The 13622-nt window shown below is 32.0% G+C and overlaps 2 protein-coding genes across 2 annotated transcripts; both read right to left on the bottom strand.

The window, feature by feature from the left end:
* Positions 1-1637: 1637 nt before the first annotated feature.
* Positions 1638-7566, bottom strand: LOC7489328 (uncharacterized). The gene is made up of 9 exons (XM_002314218.4): positions 7359-7566; positions 6714-6804; positions 6557-6617; positions 5165-5242; positions 4685-4758; positions 3579-3692; positions 3380-3487; positions 2093-2131; positions 1638-1974 (listed from the first exon to the last, which is right to left on the bottom strand). The coding sequence occupies exons 1-9, from the start codon at positions 7457-7459 to the stop codon at positions 1888-1890; spliced, it is 753 nt and encodes a 250-aa protein (XP_002314254.1). The 5' UTR covers positions 7460-7566; the 3' UTR covers positions 1638-1887.
* Positions 7567-10830: 3264 nt separating this feature from the next.
* On the bottom strand, positions 10831-13278 carry LOC7491117 (protein FAF-like, chloroplastic). The gene has a single exon (XM_002314219.4). The coding sequence runs from the start codon at positions 12969-12971 to the stop codon at positions 11385-11387; it is 1587 nt and encodes a 528-aa protein (XP_002314255.4). The 5' UTR covers positions 12972-13278; the 3' UTR covers positions 10831-11384.
* Between the last annotated feature and the right edge of the window lie 344 nt (positions 13279-13622).

Raw genomic sequence — 13622 nt, 5'->3', positions numbered from 1 at the left:
AAATACTAAATTATAACTAGAACAATCAATTAAGTTTGGAGACCACTAAATAAAATATCTAAAAATAACTAAATTAAATCCAGTCTCAAATAAAACCCAATAACATAAAAATTGGATTTTATTATCATAAATCATAATGTAAATTATATCTCGGGTCTAATATCTCAATTATACATTTGCAGGGCTTTGAATAAATATGTTATGCAATTTGAAGTACAACCAACTATTGGAAATGAATTTTGCACCTGTCAAAATCATATGGGCTACATTTACAAGTTATTTGAAATTTTATGAATTGAATTGAATTAAAATGTTTTAATAAAAATATATGTTTGGAATAATTTAGAGTGCCAAGAATTGAATTTTAAAGGAAATCCAATCTCTAAAAATATTATAAAAGTAAATAAGAGGCAAAGTAATGATGATAGTATATAAAATAAAATGAATTAATTTTTTTTAACATATAAATTTAATTTATTTATCAATCAATTGAATCCAAATCATTTAAATCGAAAGTAGTTCTAAATAGCCAATTGCTGTTATTTCTCTGGTTATACTTTTGAAGATTGATATGCATTTGACTAGACGTAGTTACAAGACTCGGTCTTTAATTAGTGATTAGCATTTTTATTTTTAAATATTTATTAATACATATTATATCTTTTCTCTTTTCTGTTTATAGTGGAAAAAAAATTAATGCTAAAACATGCATAACATCTGCACTTTTTTTTTTTTTTTTGAGTTACAGAAAAGTTTTGTTATTTATTTATTTTTTTTACGCGGACACCCTGCTTAGTACAACTCTATAGAAAATAGGATAGCCTAAAAATATTTTATAGGAGAAAGCAGTAGAGGCTGGCACATGATCAAATGGTGACCAATCCATTGAAGCGCTACAAAGAAGGCTTGCTGGAGGTAGTTTGGGGCTATTTGTTTTAGATCCTTAAAAATATTTTTTTAAAAATAATAATTTTTTTAAATTAATAATATTTTTAAATTTTTTTAATATACAAATATCAAAAATAATTTAAAAAAAATAAAAAAATATTATTGTAATACATTTTCAAATAAAAAATACTATAAATAGTTATAACTCCTGAGTGTTGATTTGATAATCAAGGAAAGGAAATATGCTCCTTAATTTTCCAAGTTCAGACCTTAAAAGTAGCATAAAGAAAAAATTACTAGTTGTTTCCAAATATACCAAGGAAGTGTTTGTAAAGTACTTTTCTTGAAGATAAATATATTTTTTATTTTTTAAAATTTATTTTCGACATCAACTAGTCAAAAACACAAAAAAGTAATTCGAAACAAAAACAAAATTTCAAAAAGTGGCCAAACAATAATTCAACCACTGCTGCCAAACAGTCCCTAAGATTATGTAAAGATACATCTTTAAAATTGTCAAGAAAGAAGACTTGAAGGAGTATCAGAGGATCATTATCATCGAATTAAAGAAAAAAAAAAAGTTTTCTCGAAGTATCATATTTACTAAAATCTAATATCCACACTTGAAACACCAAGTATGCCAAAAGTTTTTTTTTTTTTAAAAAAAAATGGATATTTCATAAGCTCAAGGGAAACAAAAATACACAAATAGCTAACCACTGGATAATTACCCTCTACAACTAATCACATGAACCAATTAGCCTTCTGAAATCACTAAATGTAGTAATATCCGTAACTGTATCCTGACAATTAAGATCTAGAAAGCCTTAACAAGGATTTTGGTTCACTTTAAGACACAAGACAAAGCTCCACAAAAGCCTAATATCCAATTCAATCATGTATTTTATACAGGCAAGACATGGACTGATACAATTTTATACCTGCATTCAAAGCCTCCTTCAACTCCCAGGAAACTTGGTTGTTATGTCATAGCTACGATTAACCTCGCTTTACAGGCCTTTGAACATAGGATTTGTTGGGATCCTCAGTCTTGAGCTTAGGTGGTCGAGTCTCTCCCTTTTTCCCCTGCAAACAGAGTTCAAAAGAAGAGTAGTTTCAGGCCTGTTTTTATTGCTTGCTAAAAATAACACAAGTAGAAATTGTTGCCCATCTAGGCTCAACAAATATCAGTATTTAGTCTCACCTTCTTTCCCGTCTTCATAAAATCTCTCCAGCTTGAAACCTGATGATCAATAACAACAATAATAATCAATGTGATGCCACATAATGATAAAAGGCTAAAAATCTCTATAACTGGTAGAGCAAACATTTTTCAATACGTATATTCTGCTTTTGAGGGGTAAGAAGTAGAAGAAATACGAAACATGAAATTTTCAAAAGATAAGAAGAAAGGATGGAGATGATGATGCACGAGTCATAGCTAAACAGGTGAGATTTCCGTCTCACGTTTGATAAATTAATTACTGCCACCTATTTTTGCCTCATCCATATCTACACTAACACATGCTTTCATGCAGTGCATGCATGAGTGTGCATCTATGTAAATTATTTAACCAAAGGAATTTAATGCCCACCCTATAAGGAGTGTTCAGAAGGAAGGAAATGGTGGTTGGTGTGAACAGTGATAATTTTGTGAAAATGAGAAGAATGATCAGGCATGGACTTGTGAGAAAGAGAGTGGCAAGAGAGGATGGTGACAAAATGGTGGGTTTTCTTTTCCTAGTACCTAAATCAGCAAGGTGATGATGGAGCGGGTCCATCCTGGTGGAATAAGTCGACGTTGCATAACATCATCTAATTTTGTACATGTTGCTGATGTAGCTGAATACACCAGCACTGATACTATAAAATAATGGCAGCATAAGCAAAACTTTAATTGACATTCAATTAAGGTCTAGGGGAAAAAAAAACTCAAATCAGGGATAACAAATAGAAAAGTTACAGCACAAGTTCAAATCAGATGCTCTAAAACCAAATTTTAAGATGGTCACTAGTTTTCCATTCCCTAATCATACCTAAGAGAGGAAAAAGAAATAAAGAATAGTTTTTTGTTCGTACAAAATGCCTGAACAAGAATCTTCAAAATCAGAACAGTGAAGGCCCATGAAAAGCAAGCCTTTTCACTTTTAACCTAGTAGAAACTGAACCAAATTTATAGACAAAACAGCATTTGCCTCCTAAGAAAGCATATCTAGGCCTATAACTTTCTCCATTCAATAGGCCTAACCTGCTTTCCAAGATAGAGTTAGAAATATGAAATCAAATTTACTGTGCAACAAGATATTTCAAGTTATGCACTCATTGAAAGCTATTACTCAGAGAATTTAGATCTATCAGATACTGGAACCCTTAGATATAATTGGACAACTGAACAACAAAACACATATTCGAGGAAGAAACAGTTTAAACTCGTAAGTTTTTTAAATGTCACCAAATGGAATTAGATTTTGAAACAAATGCAGAAACAAACCCTCTTTTCTCTTGTTCCTTCCCACTGCTCCTCATGCTCACGCTTTCTTTTCCACGTCTCCTTTTGTTCTTCTTCATCCTTCTTCAATCTACCTTCCTCTTCTGATATCTAATAACAAAAGAAAGAGGATCATGAAAGCGTGTGACTTTAAACAAGAACACCTGCAGGAAAAGAGAAAATAACAGATCTTCCAGCATACCCTCATCTGCATTTTCCTCCTCCGCCATTCTTGATCAGTTAAAATTTCTCGAACCTTCAATTTGAGCTCCTGCTGGAACTCTTCCGACCATTCATATTGTTGATCATATTTTCCCTGTTCACATAAAAGAGGGATAAAAGTCAAGATTTCAACATACAACCCTTAAATTAAAAGGAGAAAAAAGAGGCTCAGTTCCATAGATGACAAATTGTGGTTGAAGAACTGCTGGTGCAGTAACTACTTTCTTTTAAAAAAACAAGAACAATCCCTTCAAAGATACCAGGAACTCCAAACAAACATGGCAAGATTATTAGGTATATTGGAAAGTAAAAGATGCTAACTCAATATTAATGAAGCTATCAGATAGAAATCTTCCCCTTCAATATATCCGCAAGACTTTTAACAAATGTATATAATAAAAATTTACCAACTCAATTTAACTCTGAAATGGCAATAAGCAATACAGGTAAAAGAAACAAAAAGTTTTATAGATGGCAAGGGAGTAAAGTGGTGAGAAGGAAACATGACAATATGGTAAGATGAGAATCAACACGCAAACAAATCCCAGCATCGCAAATTACCTTTTGATTGTCGAAACATGAAAGTAGTAATGTGAAAAACTATTGTCAATTCTCATTTCTGAAGGTCAGGCAACAACTGTTTATTCCACAACTATTGTTCAACCTTGGCAACAAGGTTTAGCAACAATGCGACTGATAGCATTTTTTTTGTAGCAATTAATTTAAGGTAAATACTCAGCTCCGCCTAGGGTATAGCAAAGTACCAGTGCTATCCAAAAGTTTCTGGCTTTGATTAATAACTCAAAACTTCAACTGCTAAGTAAAACTTGATAGAAACCTCTCTTTTAAGTATTTGACAACCAGAGGGTTTTGATAAGTTTTTGGAAAGTTAAAAGTGACTGTAGTTTTACCAAATTTTCTCCGAGAGGAGACATTCAACATGTAATTACCCATTTGCTCGAAACCTATAGTATCCAACTTAAAAGATAGTTCATTTTTAAAACTCCAATTTGTGCATCAAGAATGATCTATAGGCACAAATACAAAATGCAATCAAGGGAAAAAATATAATTAAAACTCACAGACCTCATCAACCAATGACTTTATTTTGGAGGCTGTATCTTTCTTCAACCGCTTCTTCCTCTTTGCTCGAAGTTCTTCTGCAAATTCACATTACTTTATCTATAACCACAAAAGAAAAAAAGAAAGAACATGAAACAAAGTGAACAGAAATGCTCCCATTCAACATGCAGAGGACAACAAAGAGCACAGCCACATTTTTTAATATTTCAGTATAAACCCCTTCAAATGTTGCTACAGCAGCAATACTCACATAGAAAATGCAAACACATCTTAATTATGGCCCAAATATACCTGCCACATAGATGGAAGGTAGATACAGGATATATGTTCCAGCAATGAAGAAAGGGGAAAGGAAAATAAACAAGATGCATAAACAAACATGAAACCACCCAACAAAATTTCCCCTTTTGTTTTCAAGAAAAATTGTTTACAGTCCATTAAAAAACAAGGGAGAAAGAAAATTATAAAACCTTTAGCACTAACCTTTAGCTGCATTAACCTGGGTAAGAACATAATCTCTTTCTTGTTCATCAAGTAAGAGTTTCTGGGCTTTTGCTAATGCTGCTCACAATTTAACAATGCCATGTGAGTGAATCATTAAAGAATACTTCAAGAAGGAAACAAGTACATAGTTATGTATCTTTACATAATGCATGTTTATGATTGCTATTCCTTACCCATTCACAGTTCACTCGATGTAAAAATTTCCAATGAAAAAGTCATCAGGAAACAATTATAAAAAATCACAACCAACCATAAAATACACAACATATTGAAATGAGTCTCCTTAAAGATTAGAGTTAAGGCTAGCACAACATAAACAAAGTCTAAAACCCACAACCACACCAGTCAGGTCATTCTTCAAATTTCTGACTCTGTTTTAAAACCCTAAACATCACTTTTAATCCTTCAGAGTCCTCCTGCAGAGGTTCCCAGCACCTCTCTGCTTTCTGCCACTGTAACTCTTGCATCACTGTGCCTAAATGACAGAAGAATATTGTTGTGGAGGACCACAAGCATTGTAATCTAATCTGAATAGAATACGTTCTTAAATAATGAATAATTTTGACCTTTGTGAAGAAAAGAACTTGTCAATTATCAGTTGTTGTGCATACAGCTTCCAAGAGCTTTACCAAGCTAGTGTTCATAGAGTAACAAAATTATCTGGATGCCTAATCCAACATTGTCCTGCCCGTCTTTCAACCACGACACCAAGACAACATCAAATTACCATCAACATGCCATCATTTAATGATTCTCCTTTACTTCAAATCCTCTGCACCCTGACAGTATGCCAGTTTCATTATGCCAGAGAATCATTCCACAGAAAATTATAAAACTTACAACTTCAAGTAATTTATCTACACTTCACATCAGAAAATAACAGTTACGGTTGCACTAACCAGGTTTTCTCAAAATGTATAGTTCTACAAAGGCTGACATTTTTGGGTGTGATAGGTTGGGTGAACTCTGGTTCCAAAAACAAGCTTCTTTACATGGCCCCACTTGCTTACATTTTGAGTTGCAACCAAGTTAACTCAGTCCCCTATTGACAAAATGATGCATATGAACCTGCTGTTTGGATCTGGTCTGTGAATTTGACTGCAATATGATGGATTGAGCTAAGTTCACGTTAGGTTGGGTCGGGTTTGGTTTGGTTCAAAATATTCGGGCCAATCCAGTTTTTCCAGTTCTAAACTCAACTTGTCAAAACCACAGCAGAAGAACTTGAGCTGGAGTAGAAATCTTTTCAAGTCAATGCAAAAGTTGATATTTCCAGTTTGTAAATAGAAAAACCATATGCTAAAAGAAAATAAGCCAACCACAATATTCATACTCTCAAACCATGCAAGATATTATGCACAACTAATTTACCTGCAAAAGCTTCTTTCGCTTGCGGATGCTTGCACTTATCAGGGTGAACCAGCAAAGATAACTGCACATGAATTAGACATAGAGCATGTGAATAAGACACAAAAATAATGAATGTAATAATCATAACATTAAATTCCAACCTATCAAAAACAGTTACCTTACGATACTGCTTTTTGAGATCCTCTGGAGATGCTTCAAATGGTAAATTTAGATACTCAAATGGATTTAACTTGAAGCATGAAAGAATCCTAAAAAGTTCAAAATTTTTCCAAAGAGACAGAACAAAATTAGAAGAGAATAAAACAAATTCTGCCAAATGAGAGGTAAACATTTTAAGCATGACGAGAGGCCGATTGCGATGATATAATCAATAGTTCAAAGACCATCGCATTACTCAAAGAGTATCATCAAACGAAAAATTAAAGTAAAATAATCCTACACAGATGAATTGGTCATCTCTAACTATTCCATCGCTCAAGCTTTGAACTCCTATCCTTCTTTAATGTTTAAAACTACTATTTTAGTTTCTCAAAATTAATATTCATGCACAAATTTCAAAATCTCACTTCTATAATTTACATATCAAAATAATCAATCGATCGAAAAGCAATAGAAATATACAAATCACAAGTAGATTAATTATAGGCGTTTACATATGTGAAAGCGAATGAGAAATTCAGTTTTCATTCAAAATCATAAACTAGAAAACCCTAATTAAGTGGCAAATTATGATTCAAATGCATACATACATGAATATAAATAAGTAAATACAGGGAGAGAGAGGGGCATCGAGAGGAGAGACCTGGCGACTTCGTTATCTCGCTCGACTTCGCTGACTTCGGCAAAGAAGCTCTTGAGAAGCAAATCATCGTAGGCGGTGGCGGAGGATCTTGTATCGCCCATCGCGCTCGCTTTTAGCTGCTTTTACGCTCTATCTTTTCTTGTCAATAGCTTCTCTGTCTATCTTTTTCTTTGTTTTTCGTCACTGGAGGTTCTATGTGATTCAACGATTGATTACTTAAATAAAATGTAATTAGATTCTTAAAATTTGAATGTTAGTAAAAAACTAAAAATTAGTATTTTTAGATTTAGTAAAAAACCTGTCGTGTAACTATATAATTTATAAAAGTGTTAGGCAGAAAATGAGTGAGCATGCAAATATATAATCCATCCATCTTTTTTTTTTTATATATATATATATTTTTATTTATTTGATCTTGGAGATTAATTATTATTGCTAAAAACAAATGATTTTTATTGTTATAAATATATTATATAAATACAATTTATTTATATAAAATAAAAGGGAAAATATTTAAAGATAAATTATAATAATTTATTTGAAGCACTATAAAATAAAATAAAAGCAATTAAAAAGATTAACTACTATTTAAAAAATAAATATGAAGTAAACAATTTGAAAAATAAAAAGGGTATTAATTAAAATTAAAATAAAAAATTAAAGCAAAGTGAATTAAAATAAAACAAATAAATGAGAGAGAGAAAGAGTATTAATTAAATTTTAAATAAACAACCTATATTTATTGGGGTAGATGACTTATAGTCATATATACAATTTTCTAGATATTCCATGATTAAAAAGATAGGGTTTAAGTTTTTTTTTTTTTATCATAATGGTTAAAGTTAAATAACATTAATTTGAAACCTATGTATGTTAAACTTAATGGTTAACATCAATGGCCAACTATAATTAGAAATCTAGCCATTTATCATCTACAAACAACATGTTTTTTTTTTTTTAACTAACTATACATATTATCACAAGATATTTTTTAAATTTATTTTTATTTAATTATATGACAATTAAAAAATATACTTGTAAAAAAGATAATTTTTAAAATTCTATATCAAAAATGTTTTTTTTTCTTATTCATGTAATTTGTTTTTGACAATAACATGTCTTTTTTTTAGCTAAATGATTTATTGAATGAAAACAAATGAATACTCAAGAGAATATATTTGTAAAAATTAAAATGATTTGAATTAAAGAGGAAAAGGTGTATCTTTTTAATAAAAAAAATATCTTTCATGTTTTTTTTTGTTTGAGAAAAATATTTTTTTATCAGAAAAATTATTTTTTAAATAGAAATCATGAAAGCAAGTTTCAATAAAACAATCATGAATATTAAAGAAAAAAATAGAAGAACAATAAATGTAAGAATATTATATAAAATGTTTACAATAAAAAAGATAAAAAAAAATATATGTTTTTTTTCTTATTAATATTAACGAGATTGTTTTTAAATAAATTATGCATATTAGGTTAATATAAAATTATTTATAATTGGATAATTATTCAAAAATCATTTTAATAAATTTATTTTATAGATAATTTTGTTCTAAAATTAAAAATGATAAAGAAATGTTAAAAGTTATTTAACAAAAAGATCACATGGGCTTAGAAGGATAACTCATGTGACTGACTTAAAAGATAACAACACTAGGTGCGTATTGGCTTGAAAGGCTAAGTCTGTACACTTGACTTTCTTGTTTTATATTTTATTATTTCAAATGGATGAATGACATGTTGTTTGTCCCGATTTAATGGAGAAAAGGATGTGTTGCCTAACTAAGCATACAACCCGTCGTCTTCTTGTTTAAATTTTGGTCATCTTTAATTATTGAAAAATTGAGATTCGAGTTTTGAGACCCTAAAATCCAAACTTCAACTTGTTGAATTTTATATATATATTTTTTTTGATAATTTCAAGGCGTTTTAGGGTCATTAAATGATTTAGAAAGGTTTTTATGGTGCTTTTGGGTGAAAATAAGTTGAAAAATAGATTTTCAACCCAAAAAACCTCTCCCCTTCATCGTTTTTTCAAGCATCACAATTATGATCGGATTTTAGGAGGGTATCCAACACATGACATGTTATTTGATTCAATAAGTAACATGTCATTTTTTTTAAAAAAGTCTGCCTCTTAAAAAAGAAAAAAAAATCAAGTATGGCCCATGCACGTTGGGCCGCCCAAGCTTGCATTCTTGGCCTGACCTTTTTGTTTCTCCTTTTATTTTTTTTAATTTCATCATTCAAATTGATTTTTTTATTGATTTTGAATTGGTCGTTATATTTTTTTATCACATAATTAAATTAAAAAATATATTATTTAACCTATTAGAGTTCATAACACGAGTCACGAATTTAACGGGTTGACTCAGAATAATCTAATATGTTTTTTAAAAAATCATCTTGGGATATTTATTTTTAAGCCAAACCACAGTTTTACTAATTATCTAGGTTGCCCTTGGCCTGGAATTTTATTTTTGCCATTTTTATTCCATTGTTATTTTTTGTTTTTTTCCTTTGAACCCATCAAGTCGACTGGGTCACTTGAGTCAACTCTCACATGACTTTTTTTGAAATTCAAATTAGATAAAGATTCGAGTTAAGAGTTTTCAAGTTTAATTTATTAGATTAAGTTTAATGATAATATAAAAAAAATTTCCGCTACTTGAATGTTTTTTTATATTTTAAAAAAATTCACTTCAGCTCATAACTTATTACGATTAGTCATCTAGTAATTGCTAATCTAGTTGTTATCCAGTTGTAACACTTAAATCACATGTTTATTACTATTTGATTTGTAGAATGGAATTGCATGCTTATATTATATTTGAAAGTGTGATAATTTCTTCTTTTAGATGCATTTTAAAAGTGTATTTAACTTAAAGAAGCATCAAATTGATATTTTTTTTATATTTTTGATGTGCTAATATAAAAAATAAAAAATATTCATTTTAATGTATTTTTTTTTTCGAAAATCAATTTTAAAAATACTTTACACCATAATACCAAACATACAAGTGTTAATGCCTAGCCTTTGGAAAATGGCAACCCATATATTTAAAATTTTAATTTTATTTTTTTAGTTTCAAATTAATTTGTTTTTTGTGTTTTTGATTGTTTTTTTTTAAATATTATTTTGATATATTTTTAAATAAAAAACATTTTGAAAAAACAATATCCGCTACCATTTCAAACATTTACTAAGCAGCTTGAACTTATATAGCAACATTACTAAAATTAAGAGCCCATTTGTTTTTACGTTTTAAAAGTGTTTTTTTTAAATATAATTTTTTTCTTTACTTTTAATTAATGTTTTTTGTTTTTTTAAATTAATTTAATGTGCTAATATCAAAAATAAATTTTAAAAAATAAAAAATATTAATTTAATATATTTTTAAATAAAAAATAATTTAAAAATAACAAATATCCACCACCCAAACATTACAAGTGTGAATCAATTAGGTAATAGGGAAATGGATTCAAATATTTATTATTAATTGATCAGAAAAATCCTTCACAGCGATAACCTTAACCCAAACAAAAACATCCCATATCAAAGGATGATCATGATGTTCCCAAAATTAAGATCAGTTAGGCAGGACAAGACCCTGAGCAAAACCCCATTGGCTAGCTCAGGAAAAAGCAAAGAAAGTGAAATAAAAGAGATCAGACCCATCATATTTTTCAGAGACAGACAAGACAGTCCACCGAAGTCAAAGATGATGCTAAGATTCTGTTCAGTTACAGGCTGATAAAAAAAGGGTTGTATAACAGCACTGTCAAGCCATCTCATCTCTTCTTTTGTTTCTCCTTGATCTGCTGAATCAAAGTATATATTCTGTTTGTCTTCAGCCCCTTTTATTTGACTACACAACACTTCCCCTCAAGAAGTGGAAGTGAAAAATAGAGAGACAAAGGGTCATAATAGAATATAGCTAAGTAATAATAATAGTGATTATGGACTGGGATTTGCATTGTGGAGATTTGGATCGACACTGGGATTATGAGGATGAACCATCAGGAGGTGGCGATGCAATGGGGCTCCCAAAACAATAGTGACTTCCTTTGGTCCTTGCAACTCTTTAACAGAGGAACTAAGTAATCTTCATTGTTTCCTCTCAATATCACCACTTCTTGCTGCTCATTTGGAACAAACTTCTTTGAAAGGGCCAATCTGTTGTCATGGGTGGTTCCTAATGATGATGCTTGTTCCTGGCTAATTGGATTAAGAACTGATGCTGTTGTCATAGGTTTTGGCTTCCAAAAGTACTCACAAGCATTAAAAGATGCAGTTGCCTTTGCTGTTGCCGCAGCGGCTGCCATAGTAGCTACTGGCGGAGATGGTATCAATCTAGTTGCCGGAGGGCGTCGTGGTGGGAGTGATTGTGTTATTGGGGTAATTGGGTCCACTACCTCCACCTCATCACCAAACTTCGTCATGTCTTCGAACTTATTGGGCCATGCTGGGTTCCTATTAGCTAACACCAAGGATTTGTTCATCATTAGTGCTAACCTATGTACACTTAAGATCCCACTTGACAGTTTTGGTGTTTCCTCCATCACAAACCTCACCCCCTCACCTCCTCCTCCTCTCTTATCCTCACCATCCTCCACCTCTCCGTCCTCTATTTCCTCCTCCACTTCCTCTTTACCTTCAGAATTCTCAATCTCAACATCAAACTGCTCCACATCACTCATTTCTTCATTCTTTTGTCTTTCTTCTTCTTCTTGATTAGCAGTATTGGCCAAAGTGAGGACAAGGCGACCGTCTTGGCGCTGAGCATGGAAGTTGTTCTGTGAAGGAACAGAAACAACTTCAAGAACCAGCCTACCATTATCGCGACGAGACCTCATGTGCACAGAAGCACCATCTCGGCTAGACAGTGAAGGAATCGGTGGAGGGAATGATCTTGGTTGCGATTTCTTGCTATTTGATGCTGCAAGATTGTACTTGGCTGCTCGCAAATCCTCCATATCAAACTTCTGTGTCACTCTTTCTTGTAGTTGCTCTTCTTCTTTCTCATCCTCTGCATCGCCAATCTCTGATGGAGGATATGAAGAAAACCCATCACAGCCAGTTTCTGATCCAAGACTTTCAGTGCATATCTCAAGGCTCTTCTCGCTTAAAGAACTTGCTGATCTTTTAACAAGAGGGTGGACATAAGGTTGAACATCCTTGGAGTCCTCTTTTGCCTTCTGTGATAAGATTGAGCTCCACACATCAAATTGTCCTGGCTTTTCAACCTCTTTCTTGTTCTTGTCTTCTTGAATCGAGCTCCATATATCGAATTGATCTCGAGTTTCAGTCTCTTTAGGCCTGTCTTCAAAATCCTCATCTTCTGAAGAGTCTGTGATACTATCACAAGCTGGGAAATGGTCAGATGATGCAATTTTCTTGAGTGGATAGAACCCATGTTGGGCTTGCCATTTTTTGGAGGACATATCAGCCGAGAGAGTTCTCCTAAGAGAAGCTGCAGCAGATTTTGTTCTTTCAACATCACACCCAAGAATGGACACTATGCCCTGCTTCTTTGGCACCATCATCATCATCATCTCTTCTTCCATAGATGAAGATAAACGCAGGCTCTTGCTAAGAGATGACATCTCCAGAATATTTATACTAGAAATGATGATCAAACTTCAAACTTATATGTACTATTTTGTAACAAACAAATACGATAAGATCAAAACTAATACAAAAAAACAAGCTAGCAGAGTTGTGAAGGGAGTTGTATGATTAACTCAAGAAAGGAAAGCAGCGACAGCATCCATCAGAGGTCTGCAAAGAGACAGAGCACTACTGGGTGCCGAGTTGCAGAAGAAGTGAACAAGGGGATGTAGTGTTTGATAACAAAGAATGTATTGAGGAAGGAATGGCTCTAGGCTTTGATGACAGTAGGAATGGGGGAATGTGGGTATTTGTAGGACTCCAAAAGGTCTTTGGAACCGTGTGCTCAAAAGGGACCCACCTGCATACGCCACCATGAAAAAGCCCTTTCATTGGTTTCAGTTCCTTTCCCTAATCAGAAAAAGTGGTGATGCAAATGAGCAGAGAGTGTGTGACTGATATTAAGAGGGAGGGATGGATGGATGGATGGATTCCTCCTTTTCCCTCTTAATTTCACCTTAATTGCTCTCTTATTCTAATTAATAAAACGTTTTACTGATTAAAACCAGTGCTATAGTTTTAATGGCTAAGATTTTTTGACATGAAATATAGCTAGGAACAATCCAAGAATATGCACATTGCTAGCT

This window comes from Populus trichocarpa, chromosome 9, assembly GCF_000002775.5.
Source record: "Populus trichocarpa isolate Nisqually-1 chromosome 9, P.trichocarpa_v4.1, whole genome shotgun sequence".
In the NCBI taxonomy this organism is placed as follows: Eukaryota; Viridiplantae; Streptophyta; class Magnoliopsida; order Malpighiales; family Salicaceae; genus Populus; species Populus trichocarpa.
The sequence above is the reverse complement of the archived record's forward strand: the minus strand, read 5'-3'. Positions and strand labels throughout refer to the sequence as shown.

Bases quoted from the DNA above. Each gene is read 5' to 3' on its own strand.
- LOC7489328 (XM_002314218.4), bottom strand. From the start codon at position 7,459: ATGGGCGATACAAGATCCTCCGCCACCGCCTACGATGATTTGCTTCTC. The intron at 4,759-5,164 runs GTTAGTGCTAAA...GTGAATTTGCAG, and splicing joins CCAGGTTAATGCAGCTAAAG to AAGAACTTCGAGCAAAGAGG. The intron at 3,693-4,684 runs GTCTGTGAGTTT...TTATGTGAACAG, and splicing joins TAAAGTCATTGGTTGATGAG to GGAAAATATGATCAACAATA.
- LOC7491117 (XM_002314219.4), bottom strand. From the start codon at position 12,971: ATGTCATCTCTTAGCAAGAGCCTGCGTTTATCTTCATCTATGGAAGAA.